Here is a 25,022-nt window from a genome sequence, read left to right on the forward strand (position 1 = left end):
CCACCTTCAGCCCTCCAATAGATATGTGAATTCAATAGGTATAATAGTCACTCTGTTTCTCCAGACTGTAAAGTGGGTCGACGGGCAGTTTTACAAAACAAATCTCCAAGTATTTGATATATGACTGTAAACTTTCACAGACACCATTTTAAATGTTCTGTTTCTGTCCACAGAACTTCTGCAGGAACTTTCAAAGACGAAGCGAGTCCGAGTTGCAGCAGAAGAAGTCATTCTGGAAGACGAGAGCAAACCCAAGAAGAAGAAGAAAAAGGACAGTGGAAAATAGAGAAGCAGTCAAAATGTTTGTATGTGTGCGTTTGCTTTTTGTTGCCACCTGGAGGTGATAAAATGTAGAATTTGTGAATATGTTTGCTGTCAGCGCTGAAAAAGGACGACGGAAAGTGAGATGAGAGACAATAAAAATATTTTATCATCAGTGGACTCTTTAATATCTTGAGCTGTATACAGTCACATGAATCTCAGCTGCAAGAAATAATTAATTATTTGTTAACTATCAAAGTAATATCCAGCTATTTATACAATTAATTGGTTTTAGGAGGTTTTTTTAAGGAAAAAAAATCCTGATTCCAGTTTCTTAAATGTGAATTTTCTGGTTTGCTCTTTTCTAGGACATTAATATCAATATCTATATAGTGAAAAAAACATTTGTCATCTTTGGGAAACACTGATTGCCATTTTTTTGTACTATTTTTGAACATTGTATAGAAGAAACGGCTCATAAACAAAATTTGACACGCGATGGCTGTTGCTATTTCTGGATTGTTCGACTTCAGTGACGCTATAATGATGTGTACGTCTCCAGACTTTTTAAGGAGCATCTTATAGATCTGTTTCTTCGAGTTTTTGAGATTCTTGGGTGTGAAGTAGAGCTCCTGGTCACAGACTTGGGCCCACACTTGTTCCACCAGCCACCTGTATCCAGCCTCCAGATATCTGTAGGTTCACTGCAGGTTTGCCTTTAAAAATGCTGCAGGAATCACCAGGTAGACGATCAACATCACAGGATGTCTTTTCATTAGAGCGTGTATGTCTTATACTGATGTGCAACGGTGAGAACTGAGCTTTGGCAACTTCAAGAGTCCAAGCTGTCCCTCAGACTATGAGAAGGTACATCGGAGTGATGGTAAAAACTTCGCAAAGCTTTGGGGAAGAGCTTCCATCAGAGTGGATGCAATTTGTTCTCCTGTCAGTTTACTTTCGGTGGTTTCAAGCCACGTTCTCACTGCTGTGGTCTATGAGCTTCAGGAGTAGCTCAATGAGCAGTCCTTTGGTGGCAGAGTCAGAGTTTGACTTTTTTTTTTTTTTTTTTTAAATTTCCTTTGGACGGTCTTCTATTTCTCTCAGTTTTGTCCTTACCTCTTCTAACATTTTATATAAATTTATTGGACTATTAATAATTTAAATAGCAGTTATGTAATAGTTGTGTAAAGACCTAACAATATTGTGTATGTGCTTTTATTTTGAAGGTGAATAAATGACCCCGGAAGTGAATATGTTTTTAGTGCGGAAACGATTCAAACTTCAGTTTGTTTTGGAAATTGTTGTTTAAATCAGGTATAATTGGATTATTTCATATTTAACGTAATTTTTTTGTGTGAAAGTTACCTCTGAAATGTTTGTCTCACTTAATTGATTTTGTGTTTTAAAGTTACTTGTTGGTCAGTTTTGGTTCAGTTCCGGTAAAGGGACGTGAGTTGGTGAAGTGGATCTCTCTGCTGCAGACTGTCGGTTCTGATGGCTCTGGACTGGATCGGGCTCAGTTATGCTGTTCTGGTGTCAGCTGGAGGAGTTCTGGGTTATGTGAAAGCAGGTAGGACGTCCAGCAGCTGCAGCAGCGTTTGAGAAGTTGGATGTGTCTAAATGCAGAGAAGAGATATTTTCATTTCCTGCACATTTTGCACATGTTTGTAGCACAGAAGAGGCAAATAAACCAGTTTTCAGACTAACATTATCTTCAATAGATATATATAACAACACTGCAGTAAATCTTCTTCAAATCAAGACGTGTTTTCTCTCACAGCACTGATTCAAATGGAGAGAATAAAATATTAAAAATAAATAAACATTTTCAGGATTAAAAAAACAACAACTCAGCAATAAAACTTCATTAAATGTGAGATTTATAGCAGGGCTCTAGAATTACATGGCCAATACAAAACATTTTTCTTTCCTTACTTAACCTTCCTAAGTTTTCCTATTTATTACTTTTCAGCAGTGAATGACAAAACATACGAGAACTGCAAATGCAAACATGCTGAGCTCAGTGTTAGTCGAGTAAAGTCACTTTAAAACAATGGCCGTTATACCAAAGTGCTTTCAAGCAGAGAAAAAAGATTGGAAAATTGACTTTTACAACTTTATCAAGTTTAATTTTTAAGGTTAAAACTCTATGGTATTATATATTTATTTATACTGAGTTATTTAAATATTACAGTTAAGATCCTGCATAATTTAATTTCTGAAAATGCACATGAATAAATGTAATATTAGTGTAAACACCTGATAAATTATATGTAATAGTAATTAACCTGACTAACTTCAAAGCTAAGACCCTGCAGTGATGTATACTCTAATTAAGCACTTGACCAATTCAGAAATTATACTTAAGACCCTCCAAAATCATACATGAAAAAACAAAGAGCACATAAACACTGGACAGCTTGCTGGAACCAATACCCGCAAATTAGACCTTCAGAACCAGAAATACCTGCAGAAACAACAAACAAGAATCACAGAAAACAGCCATATGAACAGGATAGTAAAGATTAATTCGGAAGATTTAAAACGAGGTAAGAGTGAAGGAGACAGCTGAGGGATCCAACCTCTGTGTCTAATGTCGGTGATCAAGCACAGAGTTTGAATGCAGATAAACATCAGCGTGACCTCCTCCACAGGCAGCGTCACGTCTCTGGTCGCCGGCCTCCTGTTCGGCCTGTTGGCTGCAGCCGGCGCCTATCTGACATCTCAAAATCCCAGGAATGTGTGGCTTTCACTCGGTGAGCAGGTTTTTGTCTGTTGAACTTTGACAGCAACAACTTTTGCAAACTCGCAGCAGCAACGGTTTCTCTTTGAATGCAGGTACAGCAGGAACTCTGGCTGTCGTGATGGGACTCAGGTTTCTGAACTCCTGGAAGTTCATGCCAGCTGGTTTAATGACTTTAGCAAGGTGAGGCGCGGAGTGTGATTGACAACGCTCTGCATCACGTAAGCAAATGTGTTCAAAATGATGAATATCTATTAATGCTGAGTGTCAAGTGATGCTGTCGTCTGTTTTCAGTGCACTGATGCTGGCAAAGATCGTCACTGGAATGTTGAAGACGCGACCACATAAGACTTGAATGTATTTAAATCAACGTTTTCAATACTTTCAACATAAAATTTAAACATTCCCACTGAGAAATTTTCTATTATAGTCTTGTGTAATTACAAAAACATATTACAAAATGCAGTTGTATATATATAGTCGTTGAACAACAAATCTACCAAATCTTTTTTTAATTACATTTTTTCCTCTAGTATATATTTGTAAAATTTTAGGGTGTGTTTGTGAAATTGAAATTGCTGCTGCAACACTGCAAGTCTATCAAAATCTGATATTAGCAACAATCCTTTCTCTTTGAAAACACACATCACTTGTCATAGAGGTACTTTTTTTCTGCTGTATTTTATATACATGATCAAATTTGATGATTGCAATTTAATACAAAAACTGTACATTTGCATCTTTTTTTGCTGCTATGAAAAAATAAAACGCTCTCAAGTATAAAAAATAATGACTTTATTTCATTTTCTAGATGATTAGTCAAAAAATACTGACGGTAGAAGTTACCACCCACCTGTATAACACTGAACAAAATGTAATAAACAACACTAGCAGGAAATGTTGCTACGCACAGTTAGCAGCAGTGAAACACATTTCCAGCTCAAGTTCATTGGGAGATTTTCCCACGAGTCTGTGGTGGAGCCGCTGTGCTACCGGTGACCTCCGTATTTGGCCGTCCAGTCGACTCGTCCGTGCACCGGCTGGAGGTTTGTGCTTCTGGAGAAAGTGGGTTTGGCTGCAGCTCCGGCGCTGGATCCAGGAATCTGAGGGTTCAGAGATCTGCACCTCCGTCCTTCAGTCTCTGAAATGAACATGAAAGAGAAGAGCAAGTGTAGAAATTGACATGAAGTTGCTTTTTTGTGCTTGGTAGCGATGTGTTGTTTTTTTTTTTTACCTTCATTTAAGAGCTTATTTAAGGAGTTCTTGTTTTTGGATGGTTTGGATTTAGAGCCTGCTCTTAGGTCAGCAGCAGATGACAGATCAACTAGAAGATTCACAGAAAGAAAAAGAAAGTTGGAAAAAAAAATGAAAGCTGAAAGACAACACTGAGCAGATCGATCAGGTTTGGCTCTGATGGTTCTGGTAAAGAAATCAGTCACAATCCTTTCATGACTGCTTCCTAACTCCAGGGGGTGCTGTGCTAAAGTTTAGTGGAGTAGAAGTGTTTTTTAATGCCATGTCTGCCTTTCCTTGGGGAGCATGAAAGCATGAACAGACATTAACTGAATGGAGAGAGAAGGAATGCAACAAACCAGGAACATTACCATCAAATCACACAACCACCAGAACGCGCGACAAAGTTAAAGAAGAGTGCTCAAGTTTTGCTATTTTCAAACCCAAAAATGTATTTTCTCGTGCTGTCTGATTGACGCTAAGCAACAGTGAACCAAGAAAGTCTGGCTCAACCTTTACTACATAAGAACGTCTGTGGCAATATTTACCAGCGGGGTTCGATGTTATGGGTGCCAGTGTGATCCTCTGTCGTCCTGCTCCTGGTTCGGTCTTCTGGAAAGGCGGAAAAGGAGTCTTGGTGTTGGAGTTGCTCACAAAGGGGTCTGAAAATGATGAGATGGAAACAGATTAAAACTACGGCTTAAAGCAGCTGAAAACAGTGATGTAGTTTGAACTGCGTACTTCCTTCTCAAATCATCAGGGTTGCTTGAAACTTTTCAGCATAACATATGGATATTTAAAATGTCATCTGTGACATTTTAGCTTTTTGAATGTCAATTATTTTTCTGGATATTTTTGTCACCCGTTGACCCACTTTAAGCATGAGTTTTTACAATTCCAGGTTTTGTTTGAACAACAATAATTCAGGAACATTTAAAGATAAAAGCCTGAAATGTTCATGGTTATTTCTTATGCCATTTATTTGAAATCTTCAATATTGGACATGCTGATCAAATAGTCTCTGATTGTTGAGATATGAATATAGCTTATATCTTGTTCCTGAGATACTGTCATTCAAACATAGCTTCAAATTTCAATATGCGAAAAAAAACTGCTGAAAGTAGGTCGACGGGCAATTTGGAAAATATTTGATAAATCAAGTCAACATTTCACAAATATCTTCATAAACATCAGTATTTTATGCTATAAAAAATTCAGGCAAATCTGAAATCAGAAATGGTTCGACAATATAGATGATCTGAGATGTAATGACAATCTACAATCTACATCAATTTGTACACTTTTTCCTAAATTTAAATTTAAGATACCTCTGAAAAAATCAAGATCCTCTGTTGTCTTTTCTTTCAGACGCTGCTTATCTGTTATTTTGGGAAGACTAACATCTAAACCCACATCACAACAGAGAAAGATGAAAGGAAGAGTGAGCAGACAATAAAGAAGGAGGTGAGATTTGTAAGACCAAAGTCTTGGATGGACAAACAGCATAACGTGGCTTTAACAGCTTTTTACTCTTACAAAAAAAAAAAGATGGGCCACAATGAAAATAAAATAACTAAAGTATAACTGTCATTACAGAGAAGACCTTTCTTCTTGGAATTTGAACACTTCTTATCACAACTTCCAGTATTTCAGCAAACCTGTATCAAACAGAGCTTATAAATGATTATGCATCAGTTTTAATGTGCGCTAAGATTTGGACAAGGTTGGTTTTCTGCCATCATATGACACAATTTATCCCCAAAAAGCACCAAACATTTGATAAAACCACAGCTTGGATGAACAACTTTTACATTACGTTCCACTACAAAGGACAACAGGCAGATAAATGTCCTATGAAAAACATTTTCTCTCTCATAAAAGTTGTAGCATTAATCGTGGAATCTTTCTCACCTTTGCCCAGAGGAAACTCCAGACCTGCTGCTTTGACTGAACATGAGTTGCTCCACATCTTTTTGGTGGCTCCCTGGCTTCCTACTGTGGAGTTGCTTTTTGGATTCACGCCTGAAAAAAACGGAAACAGAAACAGTTTGGTGTTAGTGAACCCATAAACCATAGACCAGTTATTTAATTCAAGTCTAACATGCAGTTATCAGGCTAACCTAATCCTGTTTATTCTCATCCAGCTAAGTCAGTTCTTTAAACCCAGTTAGGGGACTGATTGATTAGTCCCAGATGTCGTTATCTTGAATAACAGTGTTAAACTAGATGTAAAATGAGTAGAGAGTAGATTATGACCAAGTCTACAAACTAAAACCTAAAAATTATTTAATCACGTATATATGATTAACACAATTAAACTGATAACCACACCAATAGACCATTGGGATTTCTCAGCAAACAGGCATATTCTTAACCTAAAATCAAAACTACAACAACACTTATGCATAAAAAATTCTAATCTAGTGAGGCCTTTATAGTGGAAGGTGGCTTTATGTATGTGGTTCTCACAAGAACACCTTCTCCAGTAAATAAACCTGAACTTTTGCAGCTTCAGACTTTAGGTTTTTGTTGCAGAATAATTTTAAATCAGCTTTGAAAACCAAAAATCCAGACAAACAGTAGTAAAAGAACAAGGCCTGATCAGATCAAATTTTGCTGAAAGCTATTTGGATTTATCATTTTTAGTACATTTAAAGTACCATCATCATTTCAGTTGGTTTGTATACAGACTGACAACCCAAACCAACAGTCTACTACCTGTGTCCTTTTTCAAACTCCTTTCAGTGTATTCTGTGTTTTCTGGGTCTTTTCTTTGTTGTTCTGCTTCTTTGTTTATTGGTTTTAGTGAGAAGAGTTCCCTTTTTAATGTCATGTAATAACTGTAACATAAATAGTTTCTGATTTACCAAAACTTTCTGTTAAATTTCTGTTTTGTGTTCAGCTTTTGGTTCCATCTACAACTCAACTACCATGACTTGGATAAAGGAAACTTTAAGCTACAATTATGAAAACTGTGTTATTCCACCTCCAATCCAGAGAGGCTGGTTAATGAGGTACAGTTAGATCATTTGTTCTCACCGGGCACATATCTGGACTGGCGGAGGTAGTGCTGCTTGGCGGACATTGTGGTGGAGTCGGTTCTGCTCAGCCCAGCGTTGCTCGGCAGCTTTGCACCCGAGATGTTCTTTGACTCTGAAATTCTACATAAAAACATATTATTGTATTTTTTTCAGAACTCTAATGGAGAAACTTTAACTTGAATATGAAGCTGTCTAACCGGCAGCTGGACCCATCCAGAGCCCTGTTCTTCACAGAAGCGATTGTGGGTTTTTTAGAGATGGAAACTCCGGCATCTGTGTCGTCGCCATCGTCCCAGCTGTCGATCGACTTGAAGGACGTCTGACCCCATCGTCGGCGTCCGGTCCGGGCCACGGACACACTGTTTTCTGCTCCTGTAGCGGCTCCTCGCTGATGAAGAAAGATTATTTGCATGTTAAAAATGAACATGTATTATTGTAACATTAATATACTCTAGTGTCACTGAAATATATCAAAAGTGGAAGTATAAAAACAGGAAATGAAAGTTCCAACAAAGTTAAACATGGCTGAAATAGATTTTTAAGGTCTTTGATGTGAACATAGTTTGCATTCTGACATTACCTGACTGACAGTTACAGCTTTGCAGCTCCCTGGCTGCCTGCTCTTCACCAGGCTGAGAGGTTCTTGCTGCCCCTCCGTCATCGGACACACTAGTTGGAGTGTGTTGGCCTCCATGTTCTCCTGAGGAAGGGGGATCTGCTGCAGAGGCTGATGGAGCGACCGGCTGCAGGTCTGCGGTTCTGGTTGGGACTTGCCGAGCTCACAAGAGTCCAGATCCGTCTTACAGAGGGACAGTGGCTTCAGTTCTGTAGCTGCCTCAGATGCCTTTTCTTGAGTCCTGTGCTGCTCTGAGTACTTCAGAGGGGCACCGAGTGACTGTCCCACATGGAAGTATGGATACCTCAGAGCCTAGAAAACACAGTCAATACAAAACGGTGAAAAATATCAGCAAGATTTATATTTGTGCATGAAAGAGAAGCTTACAAAGTGGCACAAAACAAGAAAATAAGCACAGTAAGAGCATACAGAAAAGTATGATTATTATGATGAAACACTAAAATTCTGAGAAAGAATGTAGAAACAAGGGGATGTATTCGAGTTTATAAGATACTGACTCGTACATGTTGCACGAAGGAGACAAACGGCTAATGCACATTTATCACAGCTGAAGTAAAGTACTTAACCAATATGCACATCCTTTTTTCATAATTTAAAAGCTTAAGGAACAGTTAACTTTTCACACTGGTCTGCGTCCGTCTCAAACCTCGACTTGTTAGCGGATGTGCACTACCTCAGTACATCCAAATGTCACGTTTGGTATTGCATTAACTGCCAAGGTAAGCTGATTGATTCACACTGCAGGACCACTGCAGCTAAAAATAGATGCACTCAAGGTACTTAAAGGTGCTCGGGATAAAGGCGTTCACCAGAAGGACTGCAAACAGTGTCGCCTCAATGCTAGCCAGTGTTTGTGCTCATTCCAGCTGATCCATATGAAAACTTAATGGGTTTTAAATGTACCTGAGCAGCACTCGGTCTTTTCTCGGGGTCCCACTGCAGCATGTCTTTCATCAGTGAGATCGCCTCGTTGCTGGCGTTGGGAATCAGCGATCTGAGGCTGGTGGGGGTGTATTTTGGGAAGCGGAAGTTCATCGAGGTGGCCAGGTTGTAGCCGTCAGGCCAGTCAGACTGATGTGGGGACAGTCATTAGTTATTATTTTACTTTGCAGAAGAAGAAAACAACTGTTAAATAGTAGTAAAAGTGCAGAAGGTGATAAATTTGGTTGCTTTTTTTTTTTTTTTACAGCTGCCACCCCAGCAGAACCACGACATGACACCTGCTACGACGGCTCCTCACCTTCTTCAGCGTTCCCAGCACCTGACAGATCTTGAAGATCTCGTCCACCTCGCTGTTGCCTGGAAACAGCGGTCTGAGGGTGTACAGCTCCGCCATGATGCAGCCCACGGCCCAGATATCGATGGGAGAGCTGTAAGAGTTGGACTTGAGCAGAACCTCTGGAGCTCGGTACCTGACAGAACAGCACAGGGGAATGAAGAGAGAGCACTGGCACGTAATTATTTAACTACATTGTCACAAACATTCAGTTTTCTTGCTGCATTTTAGAACCTCAATTAACAAAATTCCTCTTCAGCGTTGGATTATAATGTAATATTTTGCACATTATCTCTAGAAGAGCTGCAGCGTTTATTATTAAAGGGTCAGTTCGTCCAGATTACTAAAGAGCATATTGTCTTAGCTTCCTCTACCAGCAACCAGCATAATCCTGTATTGTGGATAGTTTTGCCCTGATTTGCCCAAGTTTTAAAGCATTTATCTGGGAAAATTTTGCCTTCTCACTGCTCACAATCTTTAAAATTGTAATCACATTTTTACATTTAAGAATCTTTCCTGAGTTGGTGTCCCCTTTTCGCTACGCACAGACCTTGCCTTGCTGGAAATAAATTCTAATGTAGAAGTAATTTTTTTTTAATTACAAAGAATACACCCAACAGCTTAAACTTTCACTGTTGAATATTTTAAATGTAATTTTTCACTACTGTCAATGCAACAAGTAAAAGGCAACTCAAATCCAAAGGTACATATGTGCATAGCTAAAGGACAAAGGCGGAAATAGATTTTTAATCTTGTTTAATCAAAGGTGAACAATCCCATATCAGACAGGGTACTGCATAGCATACTGTACTTTACTGTCAACAGAGAGGTTTGCATTTAAGTTCTAAGCGAGAAATTAATTCTATTATGTAAACTAAATAGAGAAGAGCAGCCAATTAAGACCCATATACAGGGTTTTTCTGCACAGAGAAATTTCTACTGCCCCCCAGAGAGGTTTTAGTCTACAGCAAAAGGAAAATCTCTAGTAGCACAATGGCAAGAATTGAGAATAAAAATAACAGTTTATTTAAAAAAAGGTTTTGCTACACTGGTTTGTCATTTATGCAAGGATATTTTTGCTTACCATGTGGTCAGAAAAAACACAGGAAAGTTCATTCTGGTAACATAGACTCATTACCTTTACTGTCAGCTAACCATAAACCCTTAACCTTAAATCTAAGCCTCCCCAAAAGCCCATTGTTGATCCAGGAAAAACCTTTCAATAATCCCAACACTGATTATCCTCTGTCTAGTCACCCTGCCTTCCTTTCCACCTCCTAACCAGATTTATCTTTCTCTTGCCAGGTATCAGTTTAATCCAAGAGTCTTTTTTAAGGCTTGTGCTAAGTGATTTTACAGCAGACTGTTTGTTTTGGAAACATTTTTGTATCTACAGGAATTATTCTCACGCTCGTGTAAAAAAAAATCTGCCTCACCATCTCGTGGACACATAATCCGTATAAGGTGGTTGTGAGCGGATTTCTCTTGCTAGTCCAAAATCTGCGATCTTAACCAGCTCCGGGCCCATGCACAGCAAGTTCTCTGGTTTCATGTCGCGATGGAAATACCCTAAAAAATAAGAACACATAAGTAAACCTTTTCTGATGGTTATATTTGCATAGATTAAAATGATCTTCTAAAACAAAACAGTTGTCACCTTTTAGCTTCTATCACTATCACGACCACTAACACTACCACCAAGACACGACCCTCTATTGATGCCAATCAAAGGCTCCTGACTGAAACACATCTGCAGGTAAAGGAAGATTTAACCTGACAGCCTTTAAATTAGATGGAAAGGAAAAGAGAAAGACAGAAGGAGTCTCTTACCGTGCTTATGCACAAATGCTAAGCCAGATAATACCTGGAACAGAATGTTCCTTATCTCATTTTCAGAAAACATCTTATCTTCCCTGGCAGCAGCAAAGTGGTGGAAGACAAAAGAAAGAAAGAAGGGATAAAGAAAAAAACACTGCAAACAGTTAAGTCTTATTGAAGTGGGAATGACACAAATACCCACAAATACTACAAACAGAGTGGATTTATTTTCTTCCTGAGGAGCAAAACTTCGCTGAGTTAAGCTCTCACACCTCCTTTTTTCACTGGATCACAGGAGAAGTGAGTCATTTTTGAAAAAAAAAATCCTGTGACGCCTGATCAGCTGTCCAGTATGCCCATTTATATCATTTTCAGGTTTAATGTTTTTGTTTGCTGAATTATACATACTCAAATAGAGTGGACAGCACTTTATAATACAGAAAATACAGCATCTGTCTGCACTGAAGGGCCTCACTGAAGTCACCTACCATGTTCATGAATATAGAAGAGTCCCTGTAATATCTGAAATGTCATGTTTCTGACGTCTGACTCAGGGAACAACTTGTTTCTGTAAAAACGGAGACCGACACGTGATGACTCAAGCTGACCCAAATAATTCTCACATTCCCAGTGGTGACAAAAAAACACACAGCAGAATTAAATCACAGAAATGACTAAAAGGCTGATGTTCATGATACACACAATGTGATTTTGCTTTAACATAACTTCATGTGCGAAGATATTTTTTTTGTCTCTGATGTATTCTTACCGTTCATTCATGAGCTGATACAGGTTTTCTTTCATGTACTCAAAGATGAAGTACAGGTGGTCATTTTCTCTGACGACCTCCTTCAGTTTCACCACATTGGCATGATTCAGCTTCTTCAGTGACTGAGGAAACAACATACAATATACTCATTAGCAATCATCTCATTATGTAGGTAAATTACCTCAAATGTCCAAACACAGCGTCTAAATTATTGTTTTCTCTCAGCTGCACAAAAACATTGCACGCCCAGAATAGTTTGAGCTTCCAAAATAATTTCGACATCACCTGTTGCCTGTCGCTATTTTTAACACACAGGCGCGGGCAGTGTCAGTTGAAAGCATCTTCATTTGGTTGTTCAGTGGATCAAACTTATGATACAATTGTGGACCAGAATAAAGTATGTCAATAAATCAGTTTGCAGCTAACGAGGTAAAATGAGAGTTAGAGCGAAGACTATGACATATTTATAACTTAGATGATTTAAAACTTAACAACATGAATAAAACCTTATTTAATACTTAAAAAACAGCACTGACGGGACTTGTACATGTCAACTATACCACAAAAATAAACTATTAATGTTGTTTAGCTTAGTTTGTAGGTGCAACAACAAAACTCACGGAGCTCCACTGTAAAAAACAAAAAACATTTACACACTTAAAATGACAGTAATGCCTGTTATAGCTTCAAAAGTGAGTTTTTTTAACATTTATTTCATCTGAGCTGCTGCATCATCTTATAACCACAAAGATTCTTACCTTCACCTCTCTTAGATTCAAGCACTCATCCCAAGAATAAAACTTCCTCTTCATCCTGTTGGGGAATAAAACACATGTAGACTACACTTTATACGTTAGTGTTGACATGTTGCCACCTAAGTAGCTACGTCAGTGTCCAAATGTCTGTGTATTCCAGCAGTTATGTTTGGTTCATAACAGCTGATAAGCAAACAAAAATAGTTTAGATTTTTCAGAGTCAGCCACACATAATGTCAGCAAATTATTCAGAATTTACATCAACAAAGTTAAGCAGGGGCTGCAAGGTGGAGTGGTGGTTAGCACTGTTGCCTCGCAGCAAGAAGGTCGCCGGTTCCCGTCCCGGTGAGCACACCTGGGATCTTTCTGAGTGGAGTTTTCTCCCTGTGCAGTGTGGGTTCTCTCTGGGTTCTCCGGCTTCCTCCCATACAGTCCAAAAACATGTTGAGGTTCATTGGTGATTCTAAATTGTCTGTAGGTGCTTCGTTGTCTGTCTCTAAGTGTAGCCCTGTGATAGACTGGTTACCTGTCCAGGGTGTCCCCTGCCTTCACCCTGAGTCAGCTGGGATAGACTCCAGCCCCCCACGACCCTAGTGAGGATTAAGCGGTGTATAGATAATGGATGGATGGAAAGTCAGGCAGTTTAATTAGGAGTTCAGCTACCACCATGTAGTGCAGTTCTCTCATTTTGAGCTGTATCTTTAACAAGAATATTACAGTATGCCAATAAACAGAGGTCATTTATTTGAGAAATTGTTTTAAGTTTCTATTTAGGAAGGTTGTGATATAGAGAGGATCAGATTTTAGTATTTAAACCTGCTTTTTTTTATGGTGTCTGGTATTTCTGGAAACCTAAAGCTACATTTTCTCCTGTTTTTGTTCTTGTGTATATCATTGTGTGAAAAGACGTTTGAGATCTTAATATCAAAACTGCTACATAATCCTCAAATGAAAGTCAAGTATAGGCATTAATTTGCATCACTGTTGTACCCATAGTTTATGACAAACATTTTGATATTCAAAGACCACCATCAGTGTAAATCACGTTTTAGTTTACATGTGCATGTGGTGTTATTGCAGGGTGCTGATTTCTGCATCATTATTCATCTTCAGAGATGGTTTCCAGTTCAAAAAAGTATGGCTGAATTGCGCCAATATTACAACTTGCTATTATGTAGTGTGTAGTAGTTGCAGGCGAGCTGGTGTGCTTGAGCTGCAGCAAGTGAGGCTGGGTGGGTGGAGAGAGAGGTGGGGACTTCACAGATCTGTACTTTTTAGAGAAAGCAACGGTGTAGAGTTATATGTAAGCAAATTTAAGGCAGGACCTGATTATTTTAGTAAAAAACAGGGAACTGTGATGCACAGAGACAAGTTTTAGGGGTTAAATGACCAGAGAGGGACATAAATGTGTAACAAGTTTTACTTTCACAATATGCTTCCTATCCTCCCTCCAGTCACTGCCATGGTAGTACCATAATGCCCTTTACCCTTACATTTACAAACGAGGCGTGGCGGAGCCTCAAGAAACATTTATTTCTAATTTCTAGCCAAAAACAGCCCATTCTTAAAATGTTAAACAGAAAGGAGGTTATGTCAGATCAGCTCTGCTCGTAAAACAGAATCTGTTGTTCTTCATAATTTCCCAAACTTTGTCATTTTAAAGGTTTATTTCCTGCAACACATGATGCAAGCAAAAAAACAAAAAAACAACTTTTGACTTTATTATCTAATTTCTTATCCACGTGAGCCTTGTCAGGATGCAGCATGTTTAAGTGCAAAGCGCCTTGTAGCAGCCACTCAGGGTTTAATCAGCTTAACGCTTTTAGACAAAACAACAGTACTGTGCGTCCCGACCATGTTTGTCTGAGCTCCACTCACCTCTTGATGGCCACCAGCTCCCCGGTCTCGTTGCTCTTCCCCAGCAGCACGCTGCCGTATGTGCCGTCGCCCAGCTGCTTGAGCATGGTGTACCGGTTCATCGTCCACACTGAGCCTTCCTTCAGTCTCTCCTTCAGCAAGGAGCCTTGGCAGTCCCCGACACTCCAGCAGTTGGTCATTGTAAACACACTAGCATCCCTCCACAGATCAGCCACCTCTGTGCTGCTTTATCCTGCTGCTGTGAGGCTACACAAAGGTTTCTGCTGTGGAAATGCAGAAATAAAACATCCTGTCATCCTTTGCTTTTCTCTCTGCAGATACAGATATAGATAGACATAGATATACCAGTGGTTTACCTGGCAAGGCAGAGTGGGAAAGTGATGTTGTCTGGATCCTGCCTGTTGCACTGTGTCTCACCTATCCCAAGCTAAGCCTTAACAAAGGAAGGGCGAGCCCCTGTGAGGAGAAGTGGATTAAAGTCATGTGACTGAAGCAGTGCGCCAGGAAACAGACTCACAGGAAAACATAGAGACGTGGTTTAAGTCCTTTGAATTTGAAAAATAAAACCACAGTGACACATTTCTGTTTTTTATTGCATCAGCTATCAGACTTAATTCTACCTGCATCCAATCCTGGCTGTTTCTGGTGTTACATCTCAACCAATCCAATACAACTTAGTCTATTTTGTAAAATTATCAGCTGTGGTTTAGTTTGATCCCACTAAACTAGAAGCAGAGGAATCCAATTTGAAGTCCAATTTAAAAAGAGAAATGCACATTTTCACAAAGAGAGAATGTAAATATGTGTCATTTAGTTTGCTATGTTTGTATAAATTATTTCAATAAGGGAATTCCAATATCATTATCATTACTGAAAAACATTCCATCCAAACAAACAGAAGCACAACAGCAATGAATGCATCAGTCATTTCCTTTGGAGGTCACTTTAACTTACTGTGCTGTCATTCGTTACTTCCGACTTTAACTGTTCAGTCATGCCAGGTTTTTTGTTATATCCACTTAACCCACATTTTGCACTGGACAGGAGTAAGTACATGTTGGCCATACAAATTAGGGTCAGTGTATTTATAAATGATGGGAGACCAGGTCAGAGGAGGTAAAGTAGGTTATGTCTTAAGTGATGACACCACTTTCTATCGGGCTACACTTTCAACAGAAGTCATGAGTGATATCCAGTGGCTTTATTAACAATAAATCAGCTAATGCTTTATAGAACAATTAGAAGTAGTGAAGGAGAACAATTTTTGTGCTCCCAGTTTGTGAAGAATCACAAACATATTGAATTTATTATCAATGGAAGACTAAGAAAACCAGCGAAGACTGATATTTCTAAAGCGGGGGGCAATACTTTTTTGGCTTTTGTGTTAAACAGATTTTTTTTAAATATTGCAGATTAACTTATTAGTTCTCATCAGCTCAGTTGTACAAAAAAATCTCTCTGGTGAGTTAAGGTAATGGATGCATTATAATGCTAAGACTCTGCAGGTCTTCTGCAGTAGGTCAGAGGTCAAACAGTCAAACGTGAGTCCAGTCATTTTCAGCGATCTCTGGATTGGACAATGATGAAAAACACCAAAAAGTGTATTTTACATGCGTTTTTTTCATTAGTCTGAAAGAAATCATGCAATTGAAGCTATTATTCCAAAATGTCAACATTACCCAGTGCATGAAAAATACATGTTTTAGTGCATCGTCTTAATGGCTAAAAATAAACAACAATAATAACAAACAGCTAGTAAATAAAGACTCCTTGAATCTTAAAATAATAACAACTGATAGCTACAATAATTTAAGCTACTCATATTGCGTGGTTTAAGACAAGATAAGCCTTTATAAATGGAACAGTGAGCTAATTTGTTGTGCTAAAGCAGAAAAGTGAATAAGTGCATTGTGTGCAACACAGCTAACAGATTTATGCTTTAACAACCTGAAGAACTTTAAAATTTGTGTTTATTAGCTTCTACTTCTTAAAATTGAAGTAATTAATGTTAATGTTGAACAAAGCGTTGTTACTGACGTGAGCTGGGGATTAGTTTTACACCCTTTTATCTGAAAACTTTGTTATATATTTGAACTAGTTAGCTAACACAGCTAACGTTGCTATAATGCTAAATACTTTAGCGTAAGCGCAAAATAAGCTAACTTTAGCCGCCTGTTTTTGACTGTATTCCGTAAAAATGACTTCTTTTTTTTTTTTTTTTTTAAACAAAACAGACATTTTTACTGATTTTTTTTTCTGTCTTACATAAAATGAGTAAAGTAAACTCACCATAGGAGACATTTCTGTGCTCAATAGGACGGTGATGTAGAAAGTGATGCTAACAGCTCTGCCCGTTTGTCTCCTAGACAACAAGACTTCCAAAATAAAATGAATCAGAATTACACTGTCCTACATAAAACGTATAAAATGCACGTATAATACTTCATAAGAATTGAACATTTAGATTTTAAAGTACTAAAAAAAAAATGACACTCTAAAAAAGGTTAACAGTTTTACTCCGATTTTTTAAAAGAAATATTTTGTTTTACAAACAGTATTTTGTTCTTGTGTTATGTGTGACCACAAAATACACTGCTTTTTCTTTTTTACTGTATTTAAATCAGCTAAAAATATTATTATTTTACAATTATTTTACAGATATTTGATATCACCTTTAATTGAGTAAAACTGTCAACAAAGCAAAATATAGTAAGTATCAGCAGCAAAATGTGGTAAAAATCTTGAGTTTGAAAGTTCAAGCACTGGTTTGCTCCCTCTGACTGATATTTTATTATATATGGCCTCATTAGATTGATAATAGTGGAACATCAGTGTGTCAGAAGCATGTTATTGTTGAAGCTGCTGCAGGTTCGCACTACTTTATGTCCACTTTTATAAACAATGGCAGCAGGTAAAAGTGACTTACATGAATAATGGGAGATTAAAAGCTTGTTTTATAAAAGGAACTAAAACTTTCAGATAAATGTCGACACTGTGTGGAAGTATGAAGCAGCATAAATGGCAAAAATCCAAGTAAATACCTAAAACTTGTACGTAAGTGCAGTATTTCAGTGAATGTCCTTAACTCCTCTCCACCACTGCTGACAAGTTTCCACTAATGCCTGCCACTGACTGGCTTGTTCCCCTGGAAATGTCTTTTACAAGGCCTCCATCTAGTGGTTTGCCTTCATCCCTGCATGTGTTTGTGTCTTTGGCCCCAATCCTCCAGGCAGCCACTAAGTCTCCTGATCCTTAACTAATTATTCATGCCACAAAGGTCACTGGTCATCAGTTATTTTGTTCAAGTGAACCTCAGCTGGAAAACAACATCATGTTGTTTTGATCCAGCACCGATTCAGCACAAAGAGGACAAACAGTGTTGGAGAGAAGATTCCTGCAGGGGGGTTACTGAGAACGAAAGCACAAGTTTGAATGTTTTCACAGAAATATGAAAGATGAATTAAAACATTTCTTGTGTTTTTTTTGACACATATTTAGGGAACAGATTTACAGGGACTCTAAAAATGAGTCCAGTGTGCTGCGCTCTTGGAAAATGAAGCACACTATCGCTTTAAGGTACAGCTGCTATACCCCTGATACTAAGGGCTAATTTGTGCCCTTGTGTGTCACACTTACAATGTTTTGTTTCAATTAAGCAGTACAACCATTTACCTTTAAAAAATAGCACAAACTGGCTTCCACTGTGTACACAAGTAACCTGCCATTTATTCATTCACATTCAATAGTATATAAAAACTACAATATTGACAAGATGGTCTTTATATTTTCAATGTGTTTATGCCACTCTGTTCATCCTGTTCATACTGTATCATACTGTGTATACCCGTCCATGTTACTCACACATCTTATATACTTACATGCATTGTTTATATTGAATAAATATTAGCAGACTGTCTTCAAAACTATTCCACCTAGACATTTTAGATTACACTATGCTTCTACTACATCTAGTGCATGTCTGATTATATTCTAATTAGTGATTTTTCATATCCACTTATGCACTAATAAAACATAGATTTCTGTTATTTCATGACCACTCAACTGTAGTTCAAATCCCAATAAATAAATAGTTGAGGAGACAGTAAAACCTTTAGAATTTAAGAATAAAGATATTACACAACATAAAGTTATAAATAAAGGTATTTATGATTTTAGTTTTTTTTTTTGCAGTTTGGTCTAAGACAGATTGTGTCTTGATGTTGAACCCTAACATTCAGAAGAAACAGGCACAACATAGGAAACACAAAGCTACGCATAGTTACCCTGAGGTTGAATAAAGACCTTTTATTTGCTGCATGCTTGTGTAGTATGGGCAGTAAAAGCAGGGTTACAGTGCAATAACAAGACATGTTTTAATGTGAATATATACAAGAACAACAGCTCATAAATAACATGGAAATGCTGCATATTAATAATACTTTCATTATCACTTTCACATTCAATTATTCTTAAAATATAAATTCAAGGTGTCACACAAATGACTGATGTTCACAGACTATAGATCCTAGTTTCATTTAACAGCAAAAAAAAAAAAAGCTGTCCTACAAGTTTAAATCCCCTATTGTGTTTTCAGTAATCTGGTGTGCAGGATGTGTGATTTTTTAAATAAATATCCACGAGGCCAAATATAGAAACGCTTTGTTGCTCTTAAAATAGGAGCGCAGGTCTGAGCCGTCTGCAGGAGACTCCTACTGCTTCAGACATGCAGGCATGAAATGTGAGGAATGAAAATCATGACCAGCATTCTCGAAATGGCCATACTGTAGTAATGTGACGTGCCGTGCATTGCACCTAACAACTGTGCAGCCGGATTGTTGACTGTCTGCGCAGCGGATCGCCGCGTTTTTCCTCCAAGGTTGTGCTTTTGGTTACTTACGGTAAGGTGGACCCGCAGTGTCCACTAAAGGATCAGGTGATCCACTAACTACGAAGCGAAGGCTGACTGGGGAAAATGCAAAATGACATATAGCAAATGTCGGAGCATAATTCATTCACATTTTCGGCTCAAATTCGGACCTAAATCGCACCGCTGGAGCTCCGGTGTGACGATGGCTCGTTAGGGCTGGCGGCGCAACGGCGATTTTTTTTGATATTTTAATTTATGAGAAATCACATTCACAGACAAATATTGGTTTCAACATGGGGCTGTGCTACAGTTTGCGTCCCCGGCTCTTCGGGGACCTGAGCGGCTCTATCTCCAACGCTACCTCGGACTCGGACCAGCCTCCGGACGCCGCCGTGCCGACCCGCGCCGGGGGAGCTCGCCAGGAGGACACCGGGGGATGCGGGGAGACTTCGTCGCTACGCGGCGGTGGAGGCGGCGGCGGCGGCCTGGTGCGCCCCGGGGACCCTGCTGCCAGGCTCCCGGCCGGGGAGCACCGCCGTGGAGACACCGGCACCGACGGTGTGCTCATACAGAACGGAGGCGGCGGAGGTGGAGGTGGCGGCGGCGGAGGCGGTGGTGGTGGCGGCGGTGGAGGTGGAGGAGGCAGCGGGAAGGGGACGGGGAAGGACCGCGGCCGACGCTTACAGCTGCTGCAAAAGACCAGCACCCAAAAGCAGAAAAACTGGGACAAATTACTGGTGGAGGAGAAAGAGGCCGAGAAGGAGGCGAAGAAAGTCAGTAAGAACATTGACCGGGCGCTGAAGGAGCTGAAGCGGGAGTACAAGCAGACGCACCGGCTGCTGCTGCTCGGTAGGTCCTACCTCCACTTTATTATTAGAAACCCAAACGCACCGGCCTGTCCGACAGCTCTGCCACCGCTCTGCCGAGGCCTTTTGCCACATCTGTCGGCTCGGCAGTGAACACTACCCCCTGCGGCTGTCAATGACAAATGATGGAGATGTGGGGCCTGTTGTCCTGATACATTTAGGATTATTATTAGGAATATTTAATAATCATCTAAGCCCAATGTGGCCTGTCAGGATGGACATGAACACTCAGGTACACTGACACCTCTTAGCTTTTGGTTTCTGGGCCATATTCACCCTGAAAACCAGAATAAAATAGTATAATGTAAGAGAGTGACATATGTCCAGGCACAACAGATGAAACATATGAACCTCATTATTTGGACAAACTGACATATTTACTCTATTTTTTAAATATATTGAACAGTTCAGTGTAGTGTAGTGCCAGTGTGGTGTCACACAGGGCACAGTTTAGTATGTTAAATGAATTAAAGTATACAGAGACCACTTGGCTTTGGCTATAGGGTCATGTTTGTCTTGGAAACTAGTATAATATAATATATAAGAAGGTGACATCTGTCTACAGACTGATGAACCACATACACCAACGATTTTTGACTAACTGACACATGTACTGTCATTTTTAAACATGTAGAAGAGTATGACATAGTGATAGTGTCATGCAGAGGACAGTTTTGTAGGTTTAAGATCACTTGGCTTTGACTACTGGGCCATATTTCCCCTGAAAACTAGACTCATAAAGTAGAATATTATATATAAGAAGGTGACATCTGTCCACAGACTGATGAACCACTTAAACCAACGATGCTTGACTAGCTGACACATGTACTGTCATTTTTAAACATGTAGAAGAGTATAATATAGTGATAGTGTCATGTGATTAGTAGGTTTAGTGCATGGAAATTTATAGAGATCGCTTAACTTTGGCTACTGGGCCATATTTCCCCTGAAAACCAGACTCCTAAAGTAGAATATTATATATAAGAAGGTGACATCTGTCCATGGACATCTAACGAAGCATATAAGCCAAAAGTCTTTGACATACTGATGCATTCATAGCATTTTTTTAACTTATGGAACAGTATAATATAGTAAAGTGCTAGTGTAATGTCACATAGGGTACAGTTTAGTATGTTTGATGCATAAAAGTATACGGAGATCACTTGGCTTTGGCTTTTTTGCCCAATATTTTTGTTTTACTGACACATTCACAGTATTTTTTTTAACATACAGAGGAATAGATTAGAGTTGAATGTATTGTCACATACCATACTTTGGGTAGAGATCATTTATCTTTGGCTATGCTTGTAGTGAACTGTGGCACATTCAAAATCTGTTTTTTTTTACAATCAGCATATAGTGTGGTAGAAAAGAGGCTGTAGCAGGCTATAGTTTAAGAATATGTCTCGGACACAACAGGTAAATAGATTGTGTGACTGCTGAACACTGACAGTATTTTTTTCGACATGTACAGAAGCGTAGTATCGTGGAGTGTAATGTCACAGAGAGCACATGTTAGTCGCTTTAGTAGAAAACATATAGAGATCACTTAACTTTGGCTATTGGGTCGTGTGCACAGTGTGGCACATTTAAAGTCAGTTGTTTTTATAGTAAAAAACACGTAATGTGGTTAAAAAAACAGGCTTGTTGTGTAGTAGTACTGTAGACTTTAGTGTATCACGCTATGAGTCCGTAGTGTAGTAGAGTGTGTTGTCACTTTAGTGTACAAATGTGTACTGTATATAAACCATCTAGGTTTTGGCTATTAGGCCATATTGCCATGAAAAACATAATAATAAGAGAGGTACATCTATCCAGAGACAACAGATGAAACATATAAACCAAAGAATGTTAACTACGTGACTCATTCACAGTAATGTGTTCCAATATATTGAAGGGTAGAATATCGTATAGTACTACTGCTGCTGTCATATACTGCACAGTTTTGCTGATACACTGAATAAGAACACACATAGACTGTGTATTTGAAGTGTATTTCCAGCTTAAATGTGACTGTGGCACATATAAAATATTTTTTTGATTGTTTTGTATAATAAATAAGCATAAAATATGGTGCAAAAGAGGCCTACAGTATAGTAATAATAGTAGTAGTGTACATGTCCAGGAGACAACAGGTAAATAGACTTTTGGCTTACTGTTGTGCATTTACAGTTTTTTTTGTGTGTGAATAATTTAATCAAGGGTATAGTAGTGTGTACTGTATATACACCATTTAGCTTTTGGCTTCTGGGTCATGCTTAAGCACAGTGTAGTGTTCTATAATGTGTAGTGAATAGTCTGATATACAGTAGAGTTTACAAAGTTATTGTCCTGAGACAATAAGCGATTGTTTCACATTTACAGTAATATTTTGACATATTACTGTGCTGGTGTAGTTTCACAGAGAGTACAGTTCAGTAGGTTTAGGTCACAGTAGTGTGTACTGTATATACAGAGTTTAGCTTTTGGTTATGGGCTGTGTTTGAACTTAGTGTGGTGTTAGTTTGGTGTCACATAGAGAAGAGGTTAGTAGATTTATAGATAGAGACCCACTTAGCTTGGCCATTTGGTCACGTTTGTAATGCCTGTCCATTTAAAATCTGTTATTTTTTACAATAAATAAACATATAGTGTGGTACTACTTGTAGTAATGCTGTATAGTGTCATATACAGAATAACTTAGGAGTCCACAGGTTATAGTGCAAATATATGAATCCATAGTAAAGTAGTGTGTAACTGTAGTGTACAGACGCGTACTGTATGTAGACTGTTTAGCGTTTGGCTACTGGACCATGCTTGTGTACAGTGTCCTTTGGTATTTTTTTCAATGTATAGAAGAGTGAAGTATAGGAGAGTGCTAGTGTAATGTCACACAGAGTTCAGGTCAGTAGGCTTAGGGCATAAAGATATATATATAGAGAGACCACTTAGATTGGCTTTTTGATCCAGCTTTTGGTTGGACTGTAGCACATTTGAAGTCTTTTTTCCCCCCAATAAATAACAGCACAGAATCCAAAGGCTATAGTGTGATATAAAAGATGGTTTTTGTGCTATAATGTAAGTTTAAATCCATATTTCTATAAATGAATCCACTGTAGCTGTCGTGTGCAACCGTGCACTGGATAGAAACTGTTTAAGTTTTGCTGCCGGGCCATGTCTGCTGTGAAAACCAGTGGAGTATCATAAAGTATATAAGAGAGTAACATCCATCCAGGCACAACAGATGAAATACAGAAACCGAAAATCTGTGACTTATGTACAGTATATCTTTTCAAATATAATAAACCACGTAGGTTTGGATTTTTGATCATGTTTGTAGCACCTGTCCAGCTTTTGGGTGGACTGTGCCACATTCAAAGTCTGTTTTTTTTTGTTTTTTTTGTACGAAATAAACCTATAATGTGGTAGAAAGGAGGCCTATAAGGAAGTAAGCTGCAGTGTAATATAAAGTCTAGTTTACCAGGTGACTGTGTACAACTGATTGTTGCACATTTACAGTATTGTTCTTTATATATACAAGAATATAATAAAGTAGAGTGCTAGTTTAGTGTCTTGTAAAGTAGGTTTTAGTAGGTTAAGTGTGTAAAGATTTATAACTTTATGGTCATGTTTGTAATGTGGCTATTTAAAGGATGTTATTTTTACAGTAAATGAACGTATAGTGTGTTATAAAAGAGGCTTGGAGTATCGTAATGTTGCATAAAGTGATATAAAGTGTAGATTAGCAGGTTATTATGTAAGTTTATTTCCAGGATACAACAGACATGTAGACTTTTGTCTGACTGTTGCATATTTACAGTATTTCTTTCAACGTATGGGAGAGTGTATTAAAGGAAATAACTATTAAAGTGTCATATATAGTATAGTTTAGTAGATTTAGTGCAAAAAACTTATATAAAGGCCTCTTAGCTTTGGCTTTTGGGTCGTATTTGCATTGTGGCACATTTAAAGTCTGTTATTTTTACAATAAATGCACATATTCTGTTGTAGAAAAATGGCCTTTACTATTGTAATGCTGTACAGAGTAAAGTAAAATATAGTTTAGCAGGTTATACTTCAAAATCTGTCCAGAGACAGCTCTTAAATAGACTTTGGCTGTCACATTTACAGTAGTTCTTTTGAAAAAATGAATTCGTAATGTACTGTACTGTAACTGAAATGTGCAGTGGTGTACAGTACGTACATCTTTTGGCGACTAACAGGTGCACATTTACAGTAAGATTTCTCAAATAAATGTACTATGTTGTGCAGTAGTGTAGAGTAAAGTGGTGTAGCACTAATATATAAAGATGTACTATAGAGAGAGCACTCTGCTTTTAGCTATAGGGCCGTGCTTGCTCTAAAAACCGGTATAGAGCAGTATAGTGTACAATAATAGATGGGAAATAGCCTTTTGAGTAACTGTTGCACATTTACAGTCCGCGTTTTCAACAAATAAATGCATAGTGTGCTTTATTGTGTGGCGTAGTCGAGTGTAGTGGAGCGGCCCGTGTTGTAGCGTGATGTAACAGTGGCACATTTATGGTCAGGTGTTCCAGTATGTACATGTGTAGTGTGGTGTAGTAGTACAGCTTTATAGGCAGCACTGTGTGGAGACATATAGACACCACATGTTGGCTCTGTAAATTCATAGCCACTTATTAGAGCAGTTTGGAGTGTAGTAAAGTGATCTGTAGTATAAAATCATAGTGTTTAATTGTGTAATGTATGGCTTTGGTAGGATTTACCAAACCATACTTGTCCTGTAAACAAATATAGTGCACCATAGTAAATTAGGCAGCAGTGTGTTATTATAGAGTAAATGTAACAGGCTAAGTATATGTACTATATACATGTTGGACTATATCATAGGTCATCTTAAATTATGTTAAAGTAGTT

The 25,022-nt window shown here is 38.4% G+C and overlaps 4 protein-coding genes across 8 annotated transcripts in view; 3 read left to right on the forward strand and 1 right to left on the reverse strand.

The window, feature by feature from the left end:
* Nucleotides 1–436, forward strand: part of pak1ip1 (PAK1 interacting protein 1) — a 5,311-nt gene extending 4,875 nt beyond the window's left edge. Inside the window, exon 9 of the mRNA XM_008279679.1 lies at nt 129–436. Within this exon, the coding sequence (XP_008277901.1) occupies nt 129–286 (158 nt within the window). The 3' untranslated portion in view covers nt 287–436. The remainder of the gene's footprint in view (nt 1–128) is intronic.
* Nucleotides 437–1,502: 1,066 nt separating this feature from the next.
* Nucleotides 1,503–3,791, forward strand: LOC103355754 (transmembrane protein 14C-like). 4 transcript variants are annotated; one of them, XM_008279665.1, is made up of 5 exons: nt 1,503–1,575; nt 1,670–1,831; nt 2,916–3,017; nt 3,100–3,187; nt 3,299–3,791. In XM_008279665.1, exons 2-5 carry the CDS (start codon nt 1,756–1,758, stop codon nt 3,357–3,359), a joined length of 327 nt encoding a protein of 108 aa, XP_008277887.1. In that variant the 5' UTR covers nt 1,503–1,575; nt 1,670–1,755; the 3' UTR covers nt 3,360–3,791. The 4 variants fall into 4 exon arrangements, with proteins under 4 accessions (XP_008277887.1, XP_008277888.1, XP_008277889.1 ...); XM_008279666.1 differs by having other exon boundaries at nt 1,517–1,575; nt 1,685–1,831; XM_008279667.1 differs by having other exon boundaries at nt 1,558–1,575; nt 1,743–1,831.
* A 133-nt stretch (nt 3,792–3,924) lies between these two features.
* On the reverse strand, nt 3,925–14,839 carry LOC103355756 (serine/threonine-protein kinase MAK-like). Its single transcript, XM_008279668.1, has 15 exons — nt 14,768–14,839; nt 14,412–14,674; nt 12,537–12,591; nt 11,779–11,900; nt 11,498–11,577; nt 10,628–10,760; nt 9,156–9,327; nt 8,819–8,986; nt 7,859–8,206; nt 7,476–7,666; nt 7,277–7,398; nt 6,149–6,259; nt 4,786–4,899; nt 4,239–4,328; nt 3,925–4,145 (listed from the first exon to the last, which is right to left on the reverse strand). The coding sequence occupies exons 2-15, from the start codon at nt 14,588–14,590 to the stop codon at nt 3,994–3,996; spliced, it is 2,037 nt and encodes a 678-aa protein (XP_008277890.1). The 5' UTR covers nt 14,591–14,674; nt 14,768–14,839; the 3' UTR covers nt 3,925–3,993.
* Nucleotides 14,840–19,571: 4,732 nt separating this feature from the next.
* Nucleotides 19,572–25,022, forward strand: part of gnal2 (guanine nucleotide binding protein (G protein), alpha activating activity polypeptide, olfactory type 2) — a 53,992-nt gene continuing 48,541 nt past the window's right edge. The window contains exons 1-2 of one of the 2 annotated variants that reach the window (XM_008279669.1): nt 19,572–19,872; nt 19,912–20,127. In XM_008279669.1, the coding sequence (XP_008277891.1) occupies nt 19,572–19,872; nt 19,912–20,127 (517 nt within the window). The remainder of the gene's footprint in view (nt 19,873–19,911; nt 20,128–25,022) is intronic. The other variant, XM_008279670.1, reaches the window with a different exon arrangement.

Source organism: Stegastes partitus, unplaced genomic scaffold, assembly GCF_000690725.1.
Source record: "Stegastes partitus isolate 25-593 unplaced genomic scaffold, Stegastes_partitus-1.0.2 Scaffold167, whole genome shotgun sequence".
NCBI classification, from domain to species: Eukaryota; Metazoa; Chordata; class Actinopteri; family Pomacentridae; genus Stegastes; species Stegastes partitus.

Excerpts from the sequence above, each read along its gene's own strand:
- LOC103355754 (XM_008279665.1), top strand. The coding sequence starts at position 1,756 with ATGGCTCTGGACTGGATCGGGCTCAGTTATGCTGTTCTGGTGTCAGCT. Across the intron at positions 3,018-3,099 it reads GAATGTGTGGCTTTCACTCG|GTACAGCAGGAACTCTGGCT; the intron begins GTGAGCAGGTTT and ends CTTTGAATGCAG. Across the intron at positions 3,188-3,298 it reads GGTTTAATGACTTTAGCAAG|TGCACTGATGCTGGCAAAGA; the intron begins GTGAGGCGCGGA and ends GTCTGTTTTCAG.
- LOC103355756 (XM_008279668.1), bottom strand. The coding sequence starts at position 14,590 with ATGACCAACTGCTGGAGTGTCGGGGACTGCCAAGGCTCCTTGCTGAAG. Across the intron at positions 7,667-7,858 it reads AAGCTGTAACTGTCAGTCAG|CGAGGAGCCGCTACAGGAGC; the intron begins GTAATGTCAGAA and ends TTTCTTCATCAG. Across the intron at positions 4,900-6,148 it reads GGAGTTTCCTCTGGGCAAAG|ACCCCTTTGTGAGCAACTCC; the intron begins GTGAGAAAGATT and ends CATCATTTTCAG.